The sequence below is a fragment of the Stomoxys calcitrans genome, chromosome 5 (assembly GCF_963082655.1).
Source record: "Stomoxys calcitrans chromosome 5, idStoCalc2.1, whole genome shotgun sequence".
Taxonomy (NCBI): domain Eukaryota; kingdom Metazoa; phylum Arthropoda; class Insecta; order Diptera; family Muscidae; genus Stomoxys; species Stomoxys calcitrans.
Window position 1 is genome coordinate 65,355,320 of NC_081556.1, and position 21,869 is coordinate 65,377,188.

Genomic DNA, 21,869 nt, shown 5'->3' on the forward strand with positions numbered 1-21,869 from the left:
AATTTTATATAATAACACCAAAAACAGAACAAAAAAAGTATTCATCATTGATGTGCTATCATCAAAGTCAAATTCAAATATTATTTGGGAATCCCCCTTTTCTGTTTTATTTAGTAAAGAAGGCATTGCCCTTGACAGCAAATATTTAATTTCATTGAAAATATAGTTTTTGTCAAAATGGGTCGTAAGCAAAACGAGGTTTCTGATGAGGTAAAAGTTTTGATAATAAAACACCACAGGAATGGTTTAACTCAAAAAACTATCAGTGAAATATTAAATAGACCACGATCTACTATACAATCCATCATCAGAAAGTGGACAGAAACGAAAACTGTTGACAATAAACCAAGATCTGGTCGACCAAAAGCACTTTCAGTTGGAGATGTGCGTTGGCTAGTGCGGCAAGTTCAGAAAACTCCGAAGACAAATGCGACCATTCTTCGTAAAAACACTATGGAATATTTAGGGAAGGAAGTTACTACACAAACAATTCGAAATACACTCAAAAGGCATAGTTACAGAGGAAGAACTGCACGTAAGAAGCCCTTTATAAATAAAATAAACCGAGTGAAAAGGCTAAACTTCGCAAAAATGTATGTAAAACAGCCCGAATCATTTTGGAAAACAGTCATTTTTGCAGACGAGAGCAAGTTTAATCTTTTTGGGTGCGATGGAAAGGTCATAGTGTACAGAAAACCAAATACAGAGCTTGAAGAACGAAACACAGTTGCTACTGTAAAACATGGTGGAGGTGGTTTAATGGTTTGGGGGTGTATGGCGGCTTCAGGAGCGGGAAATCTTGAAATTATTAATGGAGTAATGGATCATAAGTATTACATTGACATTTTAAAGAGGAATTTAAAAGATAGTGCTGTAAAACTTGGGCTTGGTAATAACTTTCAATATTATCAAGATAATGACCCCAAACATTCTGCTTTAAATACCAAGATGTGGATGCTGTATAACTGCCCCAAAGTCATTAAAACTCCTCCTCAAAGTCCCGACTTGAACCCAATTGAACATCTTTGGGAACATCTCGAACGCAAATTGAGAACGCGCAATTTTTCGAGCAAGAGTCAAATGCAACAGGTGATAATGGAGGAATGGACTAATATAGACCAAAATATAACCGCTAAATTAGTCCAATCGATGTCAAACCGTTTAAAAGAAGTTATAAGACGCGGTGGTCGAATAACAAAGTATTAATTTTTTTGTTTTTTTGAAATGATGAATACTTTTTTTGTTTAATTTTTTGTGTTCAGCTGTAAAATGGCCCTTTTTGTTCCAATAAATACTATTTTTTTCTTTAAAAACAATGAAATTGTGTACATATATATCACACAAGCACTACTGCATCATTAATATGTTTTTATTCCAATTGTCTTTTGTAGACTTATTAAAAAAAAAAACATTGAATGATGAATACTTTTTTTGACCGCTGTAGATATTCCGACAGCTTATCTACCACTACCCCTCGTTGATTCGTTCCAAAGAGTAACTTCGCTGGGGTTTCCTTTGTAGAACTGTGAACACAGTTATTGATAGCATATTCCACCTGGGACAATTTCAATGACCAATCGGAATGATCTATTGGGTCACTCAATTTGCTCAACATGGACTTAATAATACGATTTACACGCTCAACCTGCCCATTTGCTTATGGAGAGGCAACCGCCACCTTAACATGATTAATATTATTTTTCAAAATGAATTCAGAAAACTCCAATGACGTAAAACATGATCCTCTGTCCGAGATTAGGCGTCTTGGTCTACTGTAATAACTAAAATACTTTTCGAGAGAACAACAAACCTCCTTAGTGCTCGTCGAATTTACAGGATAAAGTCGAACAAATTTTGTAAAAGAATCAACTACCACTAAAATGTGTTTTCTTTTCGATTTTAATGATGGAAGTGGTCCGAAGTGATCCACGTGTATCGTATCGAATGGCTCCGCCACCTTTGGAATGCTGTACATGTTCTGTTGGTTTATTCTAGCTGGAGCAGCATAAATGATACATTTTATACAATTCTTAATGAAGCTATCTATCTTATTGCGCATGTCTGGGAACCAAAAATTCTCTCGAATCTTATAATAACATTTATCTGTCCCCAGGTGTCCAAGCTTCTCATGTATCATTCTTATCACATTATCTTCCATTTCCTTTGGGACATATAAACAAACGGTTGCACCCACTTTCTTAAATAAGAGACCGTCTATTAGGTCAAAATCACATATCTCTTCCTTTTCCAAACGTTTACATAAGTCCTTAATAACAGGATCTCTAGCTTGGGTCAGTTGAATTTGGACATCGAGTTGATTCGAATCTACAGAGCAAATCATGTTACATCCCACATGAGGGGATATTTCCTTTTCTATACATCTGCTTAACATATCCACATGACCCATAGAAGAACTCTTCCTGTGTTCGATAGAATAGTCATAGTTCTCTAGTTCCAATGCCCAGCGGGATATCCGAGGATTAACTTGTCTCTTGTTCAAGGTCATTGTAAGTGAATTGCAATCTGTGACTATGGTAAAATGTAATCCTTCTAAATACACACGAAACCGGCGCAACGCGTAAATAATTGCGAGTGTTTCCAGTTCGAAGCTATGATATCTCGATTCTGCATTGGTTGTAGCCTTTGAAAAAAATGCTACGGGGTGGAACTTTTTATCATCCTGACGCTGCATCAATATTGCTCCGAATCCATGAGAACTTGCATCACAATGTAACTCCGTATCGCTTTTAGGGTTATAGATAGCTAATACTGGGGCCCGAAGTAAACGAGACTTTAATTCACTAAAGGCCTTTACACATTCTTCAGAGTAAACGAATTTTTTCTCTTTACGAAGCAAATCTAACAATGGCCTTGCAATATTTGAGAATGACGGAACGAATTTCCTAAAGTAGGAAAACAACCCAAGACAAGTTTGTAATTCCCTATGATTCCTTGGCATTGGTATTTGTTTCACAGCTCGCAAGTGATTTTCTGTCGGCCGTATACCTTTTGGGCTGATTAAGTATCCTAAATACTCTAAACTCTGATAACCAAATTTACATTTAGTTAATTTTATACGTAATCCGTACTCAAAAGCACGTCCAAGTACAACCGCCAATGTCTGAACATGAGAATCGAAATCAGAGGATGCAATCAATATGTCATCCATATATATAACCACTCTATGGTCCTCTATTAAGTCGCGAAATATACCATTTATAAAGCGTTGAAAGTTTGCTGGAGCATTCTTTAAACCAAATGGCATCTTCAAATACTCGTACTGTCCAAATGGGGTTACAAATGAATTGTATGGAATTGAATCATTATGCATTTCTATGTTGAAAAATCCATCCTTCAAATCCATGAGGCTAAACCATTTTTTGCCTGATATGCTCTCAATACAGTCCTCGATGAGGGGTAAAGGAAAGTTATCCCTAATAGTCTTTTTGTTTAACGCTCGATAATCGACACACATCCGCGTTTCCCCTGTCTTTTTCTTTACCAACACAATTGCTGACGTGTATGGAGAATTGCTGTAACGTATTATTTTCCTTTCTAACAAATCACTAACAATCTTCTGCGTTTCCTCACGATCACGAACCGACAATCTACGGGGAGAGCAGTGTATTGGAATATCATCAGATAATTTAATCTGCATCCTATAATCAGATGACTTTTTATCAATTCCCTTTGGAGTTATATAACGATTATGAATAAGATCTTCTAAAGTCTTCTTCTGGAATGAATTTAACAAAGGATTTAGATCAATATCGTCCGTACGTATCACTTGGGAATTCACAGGACTATCATAAGAATTGCTTATCGTAGATGGTGTAGACACCGAGGTTATATTATTATTGTCATTTATTTTTCTTGTGGATTCAAATACTTCTATATCATTCGTAGTTTCCTTGACTTGAAGTAATTTTACATTAAATGCATGCATAAAGTTCCGTCCAAGAATCATTGGAACATGAATGCTCTCGTTCGGAACAACAAGTAATTCTATTTGTTTAGACGATTTTTTAAATTTTATTAAACAAGAAATATTTCCATATATTTTCAAAGGGGAATTGCCAACTCCAGAATACGAAGTTGGTATTAAATTCTTCGAACGTATCACACCAGTCGGTAATAAAGACATCTTAACCAAACTAATTGGGCTACCGGAATCGATCAAGCACGAAATATTCGCAGAATTAGTATATTTGGATCCACAAGAATATTTAAAGGCCACACTTACCATTTGTGTTGTGTCTACAATATCATTACTACAAAATATGGGAGCAGTAACATTCATCCTTTTAGGACAATCCTTGTAAAAATGTCCCATTTGGAAACAATGGAAACAAGATCCCGGTGGACGTCGAGGCTTATTGCAGGTGTTCTTCATATGTCCAAATTGAGAGCAATTGAAACATCGTATGCCTTTAGTATTGTCACTTCTTTATGAGTACTGACTGTTTTTGACCTGCGTTTCTGGTATCTATCTATTCCATGCATCAATTCTTGTAATGAGTTTGATCCGTATAGAATGGATATGTTGTTGGTTTTATCTTCCATTCCGTCTATTATAATGTCAACCAGTTCTTGCTCGTTGATTTCGCCTTCTGCTGCAATAGTTTGCATTGCTACTATATAGGCAATACACGGCTCTGTTGGCTTCAACTTGCGCAAACGCAATTTTTGATAAACTTCTTCTTGCGTTACCGTTCTCTTGAAAATGTCTAAGAGCGATCTCTTCAACTTCTTATATTCTTTGTAATTTGAATTTTCCATGAACTCTCGCGCAGTTCCAACCAGCAAATATCTTAAGCACATATATTTTTCTTGGTCAGTCATATTTATAGTGTAGCTTTCAAAAGAGTTTATCCATTTTTCAATATTTCGTCCATCATTCCCAGAAAATTTCGGAACCATCATAGAGAGCTCGTCATAATTGATATTTGTAGAAACCTTTTTTCCACCGTTTTCTAAAGATTCAATTTGGTTTCGAAGAGCCAACATTTCTTGCTTCAATCTCAAAACTCTAATTTCACTCTCTAGTTCATCAGCTTCACGGGATAAAACGCTTGAACGAATGAAAGGGTCTGTTACCTGTGATGGAACAGAAGGTCTAGAAAATTGTCCTCGAAGTAAGTTTGCAGGAACGGAAACTGAGGAATAATTGACGGAGGGTACGGAAGAAACAACACAAGAAGATACGGAAGGAGGTACGGAAGTTTGTGTTTGCGGAAGAACATCACAGGACACGCCAATTGCTCTATTGTTAAAAGCGACACCCAATGTATTTGTATTCATTAAATCGGAAATAACTGATGAAGTCCGGGCGGCAGAAACAGAAGCAGCAGTCCCTGAAGTACCAGGAAATTGTCTTTGAACTGTATTTACAGGAACGGAAGCAGAAGAATTATAGACGGAAGGTACGGAAGAAATTACGGAAGGAGGCACTGAAGTCTGTGTTTGCCGAAGATTTGCACAGGATACGCCAATTTCGCTGTTATTAAAAGCGACACTCAATGTATTTCTAGATATTAAATCGGTTGAAGTCCGTGCGGCAGAAAAACAAGCGGCAGTTCCAAGAACCAATTCAGTTTGATTTGTGGACTCACCATTACATTGAAATGACTGAAGCAAATTTTCAGGATCGGCAGTTGCGGAATTAATAACGGGAGTTTCATTCAAAGTATTGGATGACATTGTAGTGACAGTTACAGATGAATTCCCAGCAGAATCAGAAGAAACCACATTTCCAGAAGGCAATTCAGTCTGCTTTGATGGACCACCGTTAACTTGCAAAAAATCATATAATGTTCTCAATTGTGCAATTGACGCTGTTTCTGGAAATTCCACATTTGAAGCTTTCAAAGCTGAAAGAATTCTTTCTCGAGTAGGGCGTGAATCCATATTTAAAAAAAAAAATTTTTTTTTTTTTTGAGTCTTCTTTTTTTTTTATTTATTTTTTTTTTTTGGGAACCCCACACCTGAATTGTAAAGCTTCTGTCAACAAACTGACTCTTTTTATTATATTTTTCAAACAAACAACATTAAAGGAACAAGCTAGTCTACTTAGTTTCATCAAAAGTTTCTTATAAATACGAGTATAACAAGTTATCATATTACAATTAGAATGCCAATGGCATTTCTAACCCGTCTAGTCAAAAACAACTAGAATATGTTTTAGAAAAAGAAAATATAAGCATTGCGTCGTTGAACGAGACGTATCTAAACAACTCTCACAAACTATTTTTTAAAAATTACATTCCGTATCGTAATGATAGAACGAATTCATTTGGTGGAGGCGTCGTTCTGGCTGTTCGCAGAAACCTTCACCATAAACTCCTACCGATCTGCCCCACAGATACGATTGAGAATATATCTATTGAGGTTTCAGTAAACAATAGATCTATCGCTGTTTGCTCAGCATATTCGCCGAATTATACTGCAAGCTTTGAAAATGATATTGTCAAACTGGCATCTATCAACAGCGAATTTATTATCCTTGGTGATTTGAACGCTAAACATTCTTCCTGGAATTGTGCAGTAAATAATACAGCGGGTAAAAAACTTTTTAATTTGCATAGTTGCTCTAATTTTTTTATTCTGCATCCTAACTCGCCAACATTTTATCCATATCAACAAACTCAGAGACCATCTACCATAGATTTAATTTTATCCAACTCTTCTCTCGATTTTGCGACAAGAGTTCTTGATTTTGAAATACCTTCGGATCATCGACCAGTCATATGCTCCATCGATCAGGCCCAGATAGGAACAATAGTTACTACCTTTTTTAATTACAAACTCGCCGATTGGGATACTTTCAAATCATTTCTGGACAACAGAATCGAAATTCGTACCGAAATACTGCATAACAAAGCTGCTGTAGATAAAGAGATTGATAGTATTACTTCTTTAATTTTGGAGGCCAGGAATATTTCGATCCCTAAGGTTAACCGCTCTTATAACTACAAAATGTCTGAGGACATAATTCGGTTTATCAGGGCAAGAAGAACGTACAAAAGGAAGAGCCAACGCACCAATGACGTAACTGAACAAATTCATTATGAGCAGTGTGTGAAATTGCTTGGCAAAATTATTGACAAAAAAATAAATATTGAACGGAACAGAGAATGGTCGAATCTGCTCTTGAACATGAAACCAGGGGATAAATCATTCTGGAAGATCAGCAGAAGCCTTCGTGGTAAAGGAAAAAATGTCCTCCCGGGTCTTATTCATGGCAGCAGCAAAATCATAACAGATTCTGGAAAAGCTGATCTATTAGCTGATGTTTTCTCCAAATCTAATTATATAACCGTAGGATATAAACACTCCATAGATGCTTCGATCAACTCAGAAATCGCCCCATTCAAACTCGAAAGCCCGTTTGCAGAATTGATTCTACCCACTTCTATTTCAGAAATTTCTGGCTTAATTGCGAATTTAAAGTCTTCGAAATCCCCGGGTTTTGATGAAATCTCAAATCTGTTGCTCAAGCGTCTTTCTGAGAAGGCTTTGAAGGTGATAGTAACTATATTTAACAGTTGTTTCCGTTTTAACTACTTCCCTCAAAGCTTTAAAGTAGCCAAAGTAATTGCGATTCCAAAACCTAATAAACCTGCTTCTGATCCTTCCAGTTATAGGCCAATCAGCCTACTTAGTAATATATCTAAGTTATTTGAAAAAATCATTCACTCTAGGCTGTACGAATTTGCCACAGAAAACTCCTTAATATCTCCTGCGCAGTTTGGGTTTAGAAAGGAACATAGTGCAGTCCACCAAGTTCACAGAATTAAGAAAATAATCGAAAATAACAAACAAATGAGACGTTCTACGGGCATTGATTTGCTGGACATAGAGAAGGCTTTTGACACAATTTGGCATAATGGTCTAATCCACAAGTTGCTAAAAAATGATGTGCCTAAATACTTATGCAAAATTATTTTGGACTTCTTGGAATCAAGATCTTTTATTGTAACCGTAAACCAATCCCGATCTTCCCCAAAATTGCTGAATACAGGCTTACCCCAAGTATCAGTGCTATCTCCCTTGCTCTATTCCATCTACACTGCTGACTTTAAAGCGCCTTCTTTCGTGAAAACAGTATACTACGCAGATGATACGGCGTTAATAACTACAAGCAAGTTAACAACTGCACTTTTTAAAAAAAATGGAAACCGGATTGCTGGCTTGTAATAAATACTTTTCAAAATGGAAAATTAAGATTAACCCGAATAAAACCCAGGCCATTTTTTTCCTTTTAACAAGTCTCCTAAAAGATTGCCTATCAGAAAACTTAACTTCGGTACTGAAAGAATTGATATTGCTGACAGCGTTAAATATTTGGGAGTTACGCTCGATAAAAGACTTAACTTTGGAAATCACATCGATGAAGTCTGCAAAAAACATTAAGAACGATTCGTTCACTATGGCCTTTAATCCACAAGAAGTCCACACTTAACTATGCTAACAAAAATCTTTTATTCAAGAGTGTAATAAGGCCCTCTCTTACTTACGGATGTCCTGTTTGGTACTAGAAAAAACTACAAATTTTGCAAAACAAATGTTTGAAAATCATAAATAAGAGGCACTGGAGGTACTCTACGGCGCTACTTTATAACGAAACAGGCTACGAAAAACTGGATACATTTGTCGATAGACTTAATAATAATTATTTCAACAAAGTAAAATATTCGACTTATCAATTGATAAGGTCATGCAACGAATTAACATAAATTTACGGTCTTTTCTTTTTTCTCTCTTTTAATCATCACATGGAAATCGTATGCCTACCTTGAGTATTTTTATTATATTTTTGAGTATGTATATATTTTCTTCCAATTGTGTGAATTTCATAGAAAGGTTTTTCCCCTTTATTTTTCCTTTAAACTCATTATCTTAACTGTGCTATTGTAATTTAATATCTTTGATCCTAAGTCTTATATGCAGTAATATCCAAAAGATAAGATCTCATAACTCTGCTTTGTAAATATGAACATAATAATGAACAAATAAAGATGAAATTGAAAATTGAAAAATTGATATGGTTCAGTCCAGAAACTTTTGTTCTTGGTCGTCCATGGTTCCTGAAGTAAGGCGATATGAATCTTGCCCTTGCTGATTTTCTCCATCAGAACGTGAGTAGCAGTCTCGCTCCGATGGAGGTTTATCTGGATGACCTCAATCATTGGTCCTCCATTAGATGGGCTTCTTGGGAGAGTGTGATGGTCTCATCGTTCGCTCCCTGTTCTTTAGGATGCATTGAGTTTCTCGTCATTGCACTGCCTGATGTTTTAATATTAGGATCTTTGCCTATCTTAGTGTTCAGAATCTTGAGAAAGTCGGTAATGGTTCCATCATCGGATCCTTGTTCGTTAGGCTGTATTGAGTCTACCGTCCCTGCACTGCTTGATGTTTCAATATTATGATCTTTGCCTATACAAGTCTTCCAAATCTTGAGTAAATGGGCTTCTTGGGAGTAGGTCGTTGTTGGTTTCGTCGTCGGGTCCCTTTTCGTTATGCTGTTTCGGGTCTCTCGCATCTGAACTGCGTGATGTTTTAGTATTAGAATCTTTGCTTATCCTAGTCTTCCCAATATTGAGGGAGTCGGTGATTCTTTTGTCGTGGGCCCCTGTCCGTTAGGCGGTATTGAGTGTCCGGCCACTGGACCGCCTTTTGGCTCAATATGAGGATATTTGCCTATCCTTGTCTTCCCAATCTTGTAAAAGACGGCCATGGCCCCGTATTACGCTATACCTATAGTCTTAGCCAAACTTATCACGTAGACTTGATCAAAGTCCACCACAAGAAGAGTTCCTTCCTCCTTCTCCTCCCTGTGGAAAACCTCCCATTTCTCCACGACTAAATCTTGGTTTTGCTTGTTTAAGACTTCCATCATGCGTTCCTTCCATCCTTGATGAACACCGTCGCCTTTGTGAGCAGTGGGATGTCCATCTTTGCCACAAGGCCGTGCTTTGCGCCCCAGGGATTGTGGATACTTCCAGCGAGGTATCAATGACGGTATCAATACATTCCGTTGACACAAAGCGAAGCATTTGGATGTCCCCTCTATACTCATAATTCGTATGGGTTAACCTCCATAGTTCATAATTCGTATGGGTGAACCCCCCTCTTCGTTGTACTTTCTTGCCACTCTGGCGTAAGTGGGCGGCTCCTTACCATTCTCAGCGACCATCTTCCCCTTCCGTGATGGCTGTGGCATCCTATTGGAAGTCACAGTCTTCCATAAAGACTCAAGGGTCGTACGCGTTTCCTTCGTTCCTGTTCCGACTTCTGCCTCTCTACCTCTGCAGGACACTGTATGGAGTCTACATTGCGGGAGGGCTGGCTTGGTCTTCCCTGAGTACTTGAAAACTGGGAGCTCTTTTTCTTCTTTAGCGTCTTGACGGTGTTATGCTCTTGGGAAGAACTGATTCTCTTTTCAGCTTCCGTAGAAGTGCCTGGAATGTCAGTTTAACCCTTCCAGCATCCTGCGCTTTCGTCCGATTGCGCTGCCGGTACACACTCCGCTGTCTCCTTCGTCGTACACCCGATCGCATTCTCGGTCTGCTTATGAACTTAGCAAAGCCATCGCTTACTTCTGACGTCTTCCACCCATACCCATCTCTCGATTCGGCTGCGATGACTGTTTCGATGACACTGTCGCTGTCTGAATCGGAAACACCACCTTTACTTAAAGGCTGGGGACGAACTTTACATCCCTCTGGTCTATCTGTCTCTTCCTCATTTGTTAGTCTAACAACTGGTTGGTCGCTTGAGGCATTACTGCAGCTGTTGGATGCCACCACCACTTAGGAGTCCATTTTGAGCCTTCTCCTGAAAGGCTTTAAAATTTTTTGTAATAGGTAGTACCTATTCCGAGATACGTATTTTTTTCTTCGAGGAGCGAAATGAGGACTCATCCGCTCCACTCAACGGTAACTTAACCGTTTGCGTTTTTTTAACCGATCCTTTCTTTACAAATTCCATTTCCAATGAATCCGGATTAAGGGTTTCAATAGCCGTTACTACATCACTATACTATTCCGGAAGAGTTATTACCAAATTTGAGAAAGAAATCACTTAAGTTATCCGTTTCACCACATTTCATTTCTCAAAACCAATTGATTGAAGATGATTTTCTTTGTGAAAATATTTGCAAGACGAATTAATAATTCAAATGCCGTTTTGCAGTCGTTCACATATTCAAGATGCGAGTCACCAATTCTTCCAAAAATGATAGACTTTGCCTTTGCATTTTTCTTCCGCAGATCATCCTTTTTAGTTTCTTCAATTTCATGAGATATTAGGATAGCAACATCCTTCAAAATAATATTCATCAAGCTAGGCTCATCCAAAAGGTATCCAACCGATATTTCCAATTTTTGAAATTCAAACAATTACATAGAGAACCTATCTTCGGTCATATCCGGGCCCATAACATGATGAAATTCAGAATCAATTAAGGATTATGACAAAAAGGAATTTTATTGAAGAAAGTTTAAAAAAGACTGACATAAATTAGAAGCAAATTGTCCTTGAATACATAAAAAATTCAAAGCATATATGATGAAAATCATTTTTATAAAGCAAAGTGTTCATAAGCAAGTATTTAGTTGTGTATTTTAACAGGTATGACAATTTCTGGTTGACTATACCAATACAAATAGTGTCTGCTAGATTTGTCAAAAATGTTTAAGAAAGAAAAAACGATAATTTTTCACACTGTACGACGCATCTACAATTACATTAATAAATTTCTGGTTTTGTTTTTTTTTTTTTTTGTTTTTTTATTAGATTTTGTGACTCGCCATCAGATGAATTGGATTCCCGGACTCCTAAGGGCAGAGCAAAGCGTGGACGTGCTATAACAGCTCCCGATTTGAGTAATTTTACGGAGACAAGGAGTTCGGTAAGCTATAAGATGCCTTAGCCCATTTTAGACTAGTGTTGCGTTTTTACATCAGTGACTTGGCGAAAAATTACTTGTAATAGTAGTAGTAATCTTTATTTATCATTCTTTCAAATTTATAATGTCTAAATGAAATTTCTAAATAATTTATAATCATACATTCGTGCTAGTTCATTAAAATAAAAATGTAAGGCTATAGCTTCAAGTCGTGTGCCGGATTTCGGGAATTATTGTCAAATCTATTTTTAAGAAACATGTTTGTTTATGATTATAATAACTAGGCAAAATCTGTTAAGATATCTAGATATCATGTGCATAAATTGTTTTCACGCAGATTTAAGGCACTGATTACCATTGAGATATCTTAAAACCACCCGAGCTTTAATTTCTTCCGTGATCTCGTAAAATACAGGTTCTCATAAAACCTGGACCTGCTTTTTAGAGATTTCTGCATTGATTGTTGTTTTTAGCTTGAGCTGATGTATCTATCAAGCTATTAGTCATACTGTTTCACTTATTCTGTGTTATATAAGTTGCATGTTCAGTTCTTCAAGGATTTTATTTAAAGCTATCACCCAAAGAGTTTTAGCTGGGGCGGTAGTCTGTCTCTTTAATATCTGCATAAAGTACTGGAAATATACTTCATATAAAGTCATATATCATCTGTACACTTATCGCAAACCTTGATTTTCGGCGAGATTTCGGAAATTGCGAAACGAGGTTACCCATACAATTTCAGAGTGAGCAAATCTAGGTATTTGAGAACATTTGCAGCAAGTGGTATGTGATTCTGTGAAAGTGGTATGTAAACCGAAACATTCAAATGCAACACTTCGCTTGCTGTGACTACCGGTATTTTGAGAAGCTAATTTGCAAACAGAGTAGCTTGCAGATTTTTTTAAATAAAATTAAAATTTCCTAATATGACTAAAAGAAGTCATAAATGTTCTAATTTAACACTTCGTATTTATATTTATTTAAACTTTATTTCCGAATAAAATATTAAGCCAAGTATCAAAGTATTGGGTGGCATAATTATTATAAGAATAAATAAGCTATAATTAATTTAATGATCGAATTAATAGAAAATAAACCTTAGAAGAGTGAGAGCACGCCCACCCTTCTAAGTGATGGCGATGGTTCGGAGTGGATTTTACTATAGTTTTAATTTGTCCTGTCTTAATAACGGCCATCCTAATAGCGGTCATTGTTTTACTTATTTTTTTCAGAATTCTAACAAAAAATATATTTTTGGATATTTTTATATCAAAAAGTACTTTAGCCAGACCAAAATTCCTTACATCAAAATTATAATGACATGCCCACATATTTTAAAATAAAAGAATGTGAAATATTTAAATGCACTATGCCAACTACTGTAAACGTGACGAAGTAGTGCCTTGGGGATAGGTTACCTATAACGGGCGAATAAACTTGGACCCAATAAATTGAAGAGTGGATTAAGATAAAATTTTGATAAATTTTTAACGAAATTTCACTTCCCTCTGGTGATAGATTTATTGGTCAGACATTTATTTTACGGTCATTATTTAGTCAGACATTTATTTTACGGCTAGGCAATGCTCTTTGCCATAAAGGCCAGTACTGACTTCGATTGTGCGAAAAATGTTGATAAACATCAATTAAATTTTGTGAAACAGTGTTGCTAATTTGTTTAATTGTATTAAACATTTTTATTTGATGTTTAAAGCGTTGTTTTAGTAAAGTGGTCGTAGCAATTTGTCTAGCCACGATGTCCAAAGGCAATGACAAAGGAAATGCTCCAACGTCTCATTATCATGCCCACATGCCCAACACATGCTATCACTTGCCGCACCCATTTTACGTAAGTGAGCTCGTAGTCCTAAAGGTCCCGTCATGATATCAATAGCTATATTGACCTTCTTCTTACATCTTTTCAGTAATAGCCTCGACTTCTCACAATCTGGATCCCCCATGGAACTTTCGCCGTCCTATCGACCATTTCGCTGTTCCATAGGGTTGCATGCGCATTCATCGCCCAGTCCCTTAACTCGGAGGGCGTCAACCCGAAAGGCTTCGGGTTAACCAAGTTTATTGACGGCAGTCCTCTGGCCTTCACCGCCAAATCGTCTGCCCCTTCATTTCCCCTTACTCCGTTATGACCCGGAACCCACACGATTCGGATTTTACCATCCTCAGAGAAAGCGTTAATCTCCTTACACTGCAAGACTGTTCTTGACCTTACCGTTCTGGTTGTTATTGCCCTTATGGCAATTTTACTGTCGGTAAAGTTATTCACAATCGACGTCCTCGTGGTAGTACCACACTACCTCACGCATTCCGTGATCGCCCGGATCTCCGCCTGCAGGACCGTATTATGGTCAGGCAGTCTAAAACAGATCTAAGTCCTTGGGTTCTCAATGTAGACCTTCAGGCCCACTCATGATCTTCCAGATGGCAACACTAGGGTTCCGTCAATCCAAGACTGTGCCGATGGCAGCAGTGCCTTGCACTCGACCTCAAGGTTCATCTCAAAGAACCGATCGGAAACCTCTTCCTTTTCGCTGTTTCCTATCGTCGCCTCGATTATGCCGCGATGGTATGAGCTGCTCCCATCCTCAATCCATTCTCCCAAGTCTCATAACCGAAGTGGCTGCTTCACACTTAATCTGTATGTTAATGGGTCGGATATCTAGAATAGTCTCCAATGCCCTAGTGAGCGTGGTCCTCATCGCTCCGCTTATGCCAAGACAACATATTCTCTGAACCTATTGTATGCTCCTTATGTTGCACTTTTTCTCCATAGCAGTCCACCATACTACTAAGGCGTAAGTAAGTATTGGTCTAATCACGCTCCTGTAGGGCCAGTGGACTATCCTCGGATTCAGGCCACATTTCGAGCCTACGGCACGTCTACATAGTGCCCAACATATGTGAGCATTCTCAATACGCTTCTGAATGTGACAATTCCAATTAGGTTTCCTATCCAAGATCACTCCTAAGTATTTGAAAATATGAGATATCGAAATCGTTTCGTTGAGGAAACGTGGTGCGTCTGACCCACATACGTCTTCCCCGTGAACAGGCATCCTCAGTCTTCTCTGGGTTAACATTGTAACCCCTGGGTTTGGCCCAGTCATATACCATATGCAAGACCCTCCCGGCCCTTCTGCATAGCTGGTTCGGATTTTTATCCCTTTGGAGAATTATAACATCGTCTACATTGCAGACAGGTTCAAATCCCTACTAGGTCAGCATCCGTAATAGGTTATTTATGGTGGTCACATACCCTACTGTGGCGTGCCCTGTACCACTTTCTCCCATATATATATGTCATGGGATCCGCAATTTATCCACCTGTTCCTTAGCATATGGTTTATCCAGTCTCTAAGGAGCCGGTCCATCCGGTACTGGTCTAAGGATTCGATCAATGTGTAGGTCCGCATATTGTTAAAAGCCCCTTCGATGTCAATGCATACCGCCAATGTGACTTTTTGGCTTCGAAGGATTCTTCTGTTTTATATACAACCTCGTGCAGGACAGTCTCCACCGACCTTCCCTCGACATAGACATGCAGTTTGTATTTGAGCAGTTCGCTGGATGTCCTACTCCTTATCATGGTATCCACAATACGTTCAATGGTTTTGAGTTGAAAGGATTAGAGGTTTGTGGGTTTTTGGTGTCGCATAACTTACCTTGCCAAGCTTGGGTATAAATACCAACCTTGCATCCTGCCAGGATTTCGGAGTATATAAGTCCCAGGCACGTTGTGAGTAAGTAAGTTATTAATAAACTTTCTTACGAAAGTGGAGAGTATTGTGGTGGTGCTGATATAGGGGCGACGAGTAGTGCTCCAAGAGCAGCACCGAATGCGATACTTGATCTAAGACCTTTGCACTTGTGCTTGGAGGGCGTTGCGTTAAGTACAGTCTTCTGACTGAGACAGTCAGGTACTCGCGCTCTTCGGATTTCGGTCATTCGTTTGTTCTGCGGTAGGCCAATGGCGTCGTGGGGCAACTATCGGGTTGCCCAAAAGGTAATTGCGGATTTTTTAAAAGAAAGTAAATGCATTTTTAATAAAACTTAGAATGAACTTTAATCAAATATATAATTGCCATTTTGTTCGATAACCTTTTGCCATCTTCTTGGCAAATTAAGTATTCCACGCTCATAGAACTTCTGGCCTTTATCTGCAAAAAACTGAACTAAGTGCGATTTTATAGCCTCATCATTGCCGAAAGTTTTACCATTTAAGGAGTTCTGCAAAGATCGAAATAAATGGTAGTCTGATGGTGCAAGGTCAGGGCTATATGGTGGATGCATCAAAAGTTCCCAGCCAATCTCACTCAGTTTTTGGCGAGTGACCAAAGATGTGCGCGGTCTAGCGTTGTCCTGGTGGAATATGACACCTTTACGATTGACCAATTCTGGTCGCTTCTCCTTGATGGCTGTATTCAATTTGTCCAATTGTTGACAGTAAACATCCGAATTAATCGTTTGGTTCCTTGGAAGCAGCTCAAAATATACCACACCCTTCCAATCCCACCAAACAGACAGCATAACCTTCTTTTGGTGGATATCAGCCTTTGAAGTGGTTTGAGCTGGTTCACCATGCTTGGACCATGATCGTTTTCGACTAACGTTGTTGTAAACAATCCATTTTTGATCTCCAGTTATGATTCGTTTTAAAAACGGATCGAATTCATTGCGTTTAAGGTGCATATCACAAATATCAAGCTTTTTCACCAGTCCAAGACTTTTTATGTGATAATGAACGGTTGATTTTGGTATATTTAACTTCTCTCCTATCTCACGCTCAGTTACATGACGATCCAATTCGATTAATGCTTTGATTTGGTCATCATCAACTTTATTTAGCCGACCTGAACGTGGCTCATCTTTAAGTGAAAAATCTCCAGAACGGAATTTGCGAAACCAATTTTGACACTGTCTTCCTTTTAAGGCTTTATCACCATACACATCTCGTATGGTGATAAATGCATACCGCCAATGTGACTTTTTGGCTTCGAAGGATTCTTCTGTTTTATATACAACCTCGTGCAGGACAGTCTCCACCGACCTTCCCTCGACATAGACATGCAGTTTGTATTTGAGCAGTTCGCTGGATGTCCTACTCCTTATCATGGTATCCACAATACGTTCAATGGTTTTGAGTTGAAAGGATTAGAGGTTTGTGGGTTTTTGGTGTCGCATAACTTACCTTGCCAAGCTTGGGTATAAATACCAACCTTGCATCCTGCCAGGATTTCGGAGTATATAAGTCCCAGGCACGTTGTGAGTAAGTAAGTTATTAATAAACTTTCTTACGAAAGTGGAGAGTATTGTGGTGGTGCTGATATAGGGGCGACGAGTAGTGCTCCAAGAGCAGCACCGAATGCGATACTTGATCTAAGACCTTTGCACTTGTGCTTGGAGGGCGTTGCGTTAAGTACAGTCTTCTGACTGAGACAGTCAGGTACTCGCGCTCTTCGGATTTCGGTCATTCGTTTGTTCTGCGGTAGGCCAATGGCGTCGTGGGGCAACTATCGGGTTGCCCAAAAGGTAATTGCGGATTTTTTAAAAGAAAGTAAATGCATTTTTAATAAAACTTAGAATGAACTTTAATCAAATATATAATTGCCATTTTGTTCGATAACCTTTTGCCATCTTCTTGGCAAATTAAGTATTCCACGCTCATAGAACTTCTGGCCTTTATCTGCAAAAAACTGAACTAAGTGCGATTTTATAGCCTCATCATTGCCGAAAGTTTTACCATTTAAGGAGTTCTGCAAAGATCGAAATAAATGGTAGTCTGATGGTGCAAGGTCAGGGCTATATGGTGGATGCATCAAAAGTTCCCAGCCAATCTCACTCAGTTTTTGGCGAGTGACCAAAGATGTGCGCGGTCTAGCGTTGTCCTGGTGGAATATGACACCTTTACGATTGACCAATTCTGGTCGCTTCTCCTTGATGGCTGTATTCAATTTGTCCAATTGTTGACAGTAAACATCCGAATTAATCGTTTGGTTCCTTGGAAGCAGCTCAAAATATACCACACCCTTCCAATCCCACCAAACAGACAGCATAACCTTCTTTTGGTGGATATCAGCCTTTGAAGTGGTTTGAGCTGGTTCACCATGCTTGGACCATGATCGTTTTCGACTAACGTTGTTGTAAACAATCCATTTTTGATCTCCAGTTATGATTCGTTTTAAAAACGGATCGAATTCATTGCGTTTAAGGTGCATATCACAAATATCAAGCTTTTTCACCAGTCCAAGACTTTTTATGTGATAATGAACGGTTGATTTTGGTATATTTAACTTCTCTCCTATCTCACGCTCAGTTACATGACGATCCAATTCGATTAATGCTTTGATTTGGTCATCATCAACTTTATTTAGCCGACCTGAACGTGGCTCATCTTTAAGTGAAAAATCTCCAGAACGGAATTTGCGAAACCAATTTTGACACTGTCTTCCTTTTAAGGCTTTATCACCATACACATCTCGTAACTTTTTAGCAACCTGCTCCGCGTTTTTTCCTTTACGGAAATAATAAAGTAAAATATGACGAAAATGCTCCTTTGTGGGCTCCATATTAAAATTGACGCCAAACAAACAAATGTTAACAAAATTTCGCGCACTTTTTTCTAAAGCAAACTAAAAGTAACAGCTGATAACTGACAGAAGAAAGAATGCAATTACAGAGTCACAAGCCGTTGAAAAAATTTGTCAACGCCGACTATATGAAAAATCCGCAATTACTTTTTTAGCAAGCCTATATATGGCATTGGCTTTGCTAAACTGATCTTTCTAAGATGGCGACTTGGAGTTCGTCTTCTAGGAGAGGAAGCTTTGGGCTGGTGGTGCCCCGAACTTCTCTGGTGCCTCTATATACACAGATTGGTCCAATATGAATGATGGCACTGGAACTGAGGTTTTTATTGAATTCGTAGGGATTAGGGAGTCACACAGACTTCTGGTCGAGTATAGTGTCTTTCATATCCCTAATATCTCTACACAAAAAATAACTCAAAATAAAAAGACGTTTCATAAAAAATTTAAACTAAATTGTAATTTTTGTCATTGTTCGCTGCATTTAATAGACATGTACAAATTCTACGAAATTTGACAATGTTGCTAGCAACATTTCACAAAAGTTTTATTTTATAGTGCGTTTTGACAACTGTTCGGGAGAAAACTCGAAATCAGTACTAGGCTTAAAGGACCAATTTTTTCTATTAGAATATGCCAAATTCATTAGGCTGGTCGACATCAAGTCCAGATCTACAAATTTTAGAGGTATAATTCACGCATAAACGCTGTAATTTAGTGCCAAACGCTTAAGTTATACAATTGGGGAAATTGAAGCTTTACGATAAAATATCGCAATTTATTTCAATAAAACTATAGTAAGTCCAAAGTTCACTCTTCTAAGCTCTATTTTCTATTAATTTGATCATAAAATTTATTATACTTTATTTTTTCTTATAATAAAATTAAGAGTCAAAATACTTATGCCACCCAACATTTTCATACTTGGCTTAACATTTTATTCGAAAATTGAGTATAAATAAAAATAAATTTGAAGTCTTAAGATAGACCATTTATGGATTCTTTTATTCGAGTTAGGAAATTTTAAATATTATTTTAAAAAATTTCTGTAAGCTAAACTGTTTGAAAATTAGTTTCAGGTGTATATGGCAAGAGTTGCCCTTCTTGCCCTTTCCAAAATGTTTTTATTTGAAGTTCAATTTCCTGTCCAGCAAAACACCCAGGTATTTTGCGCTTCCTGTAAATGCAACATTCTCTACTCACAAGGAGACAGGCTCCACTGTAGGTAACTTGTATCTCCTGCTGAAAAGAACTACTTCTGTCATGCACGGATTTATAACTAGACCACTTTCGGTAGCCCACTTTCTTGTTGCACGTAGAGCTTCCTGATGTATATCCCTTAGAGTGCTTTTTCTTCCAGAGACAATAATATATTGTTAATGGCTATATTCCAAATTAGAGGAGACAGTACACCTCCTTGAGATGTTCCTCTGCTGACCCATCTTTTTAGATCCACAGATCCCAAGCCTACCGTAATGCTCTTTTTAGTAAGTAAGTTATTAATAAACTTTCTTACGATAGAGTTGATGCCTAGAAACTCTAACTCCTTCATGATTGACGTCGGTTTTACATTATTGAAAGCACCTTCAATGTCAAGAGATGCTACCATTGTGTATTCCTTGACAGCGAGAGAACCCTCTATGTAACTGACTGGGTCGTGAAGGGCTGTTTCAGTGGATCTGCCTTTACTATATGCATGCTGCTGCCGCGACAGGTGAACTACAGAAATCTTTGCCCTAAGATATGTTTTCTATCAATCTCTCAAGAGTCTTCTTCATAAGGGATGAGAGACTAATAGGACGAGAACTACCGATACCATCTTCTTTATGATGAAATAAATCAATAAGTACTGCTGCACAGTAGCAAGTGTTTCAATTAATTAAGGTAAAAAAAGGTGAAAACCACTCTAAAAAATTTTTTTCTGAATACGAATTTCATATTTTTTACGACGAATTTTCTAAAATAAGTTTAATGAAAAAAAAAAATAAAATTTTTTTTTGGCCGACCGGGGGACTCCAACCTGGGTTTGCAACTGATGAATCATATGGGAGTTCTATGCTCTACATTGTAGTACACTTATTTTAGAAACTACCTCAACTAAAGAATTTGTTGAAATTCCCCATACCCTTGAGTAGTTTAAATCCCGGAATTATTAGTCCACGGACTATTACTCCACAATTCCATTGTACCTGGACAAGAACCACGTCAAATCTCCCTGCCATCAGGAGGACCTTAAATACCGCCGAAGCGGCCTTACAATGGTAGAGATTTATCTGTAGAAACCGGACCATAGTCAGGATTCAGATCTTCCACCCCTGTTGTGTCAGCCTCCTCTTCTGATTCCACCAGGAGTTCATCCTCACAACATTTATTAAATCTTGTCATGACGAGCTTCCGTACGCATCCAAGGGCAGGTGAGAAAGCAGTGTCGACGATTCCTCCTTAGATGTTTCACCAGCTGCTACTGTCGAAGTACTTTTTTGAGTTCCGTTCTTCCCCGCCGTCGCACACCTTAAGCCCAGTCCAACTGTCTCGATTGTGGCAGGGGGATTTTAAGTTTCCTGTAATCCGCCAGACCTTAGCGATGTGATCGATAGTTCCTCAGGCAAGTGTTCAGAAACAACTGTTGAGTCGTCTCCTGAATCCCCAACCCAAATTGAAACTGAACGTCTATAGAAGCGGTATAGGCCTTCAGTTTAAATTTTTTGCATCCGTAGGATACAATCCCTTCAGACTTGTCGAGGTCTGCGAGACAGCCGGAATTTATTACGAATAACTGCATGTCTGCGGTTACCATCAGCCTCATCCATTCTTCCAGTCGCTGGTTCAAGGATTGGGATTGCATTCGCTTAGTCTTCCAATTATGGAGTCAGGATTTGGTATCCAAGCGTGCGCCATTGGTCGAGAAGGAATATCTTCCTTCTTTACTAAATCTGATGCCGCACCTGGCCAGATCTCACCAATCTTTTTTAGCGCACAACGAGCTACATTTCAATTGAGCGTTGATCGCCGAAGGCAATTAGTCTGTATCGGCCCCGATACCAGCCTGCATCGTCACAAACTTGAGGAGACCCAGGAAATTCCGCAAAGACATCAGAGTATACTGATGGCAGTCCATTAACAATCCCACTCCAATTATTCCTAGGTATGCAGCCCTGTCCTTCTCCATTGTCGACAACTGCCATCACCAAACTGTCCCTAGCGACATTAGCAAAAGTTCTTGAACTCACCTTACTGTTGTTCGCCCTAGTTCTTTTAGGCATGGGATGCCCTCCAGGTGACCGCAGCCTTTTGGCTGCCTGTGGTGCAGTTTCCGAATCTAGACGAGTAGTCTTTGGGGTAGCCTGTGCAGTGAATTC

General features: G+C 38.5%; 1 protein-coding gene across 8 annotated transcripts in view; it reads left to right on the forward strand.

Moving 5' to 3' along the window:
• Window positions 1-21,869, forward strand: part of LOC106092016 (zinc finger protein 609) — a 342,622-nt gene that overhangs the window by 94,764 nt on the left and 225,989 nt on the right. For all 8 annotated transcript variants that reach the window (XM_059368812.1, XM_059368806.1, XM_059368804.1 and 5 more), the window contains one exon: window positions 11,797-11,911. In XM_059368812.1, coding sequence (XP_059224795.1) covers window positions 11,797-11,911 — 115 coding nt within the window. The remainder of the gene's footprint in view (window positions 1-11,796; window positions 11,912-21,869) is intronic.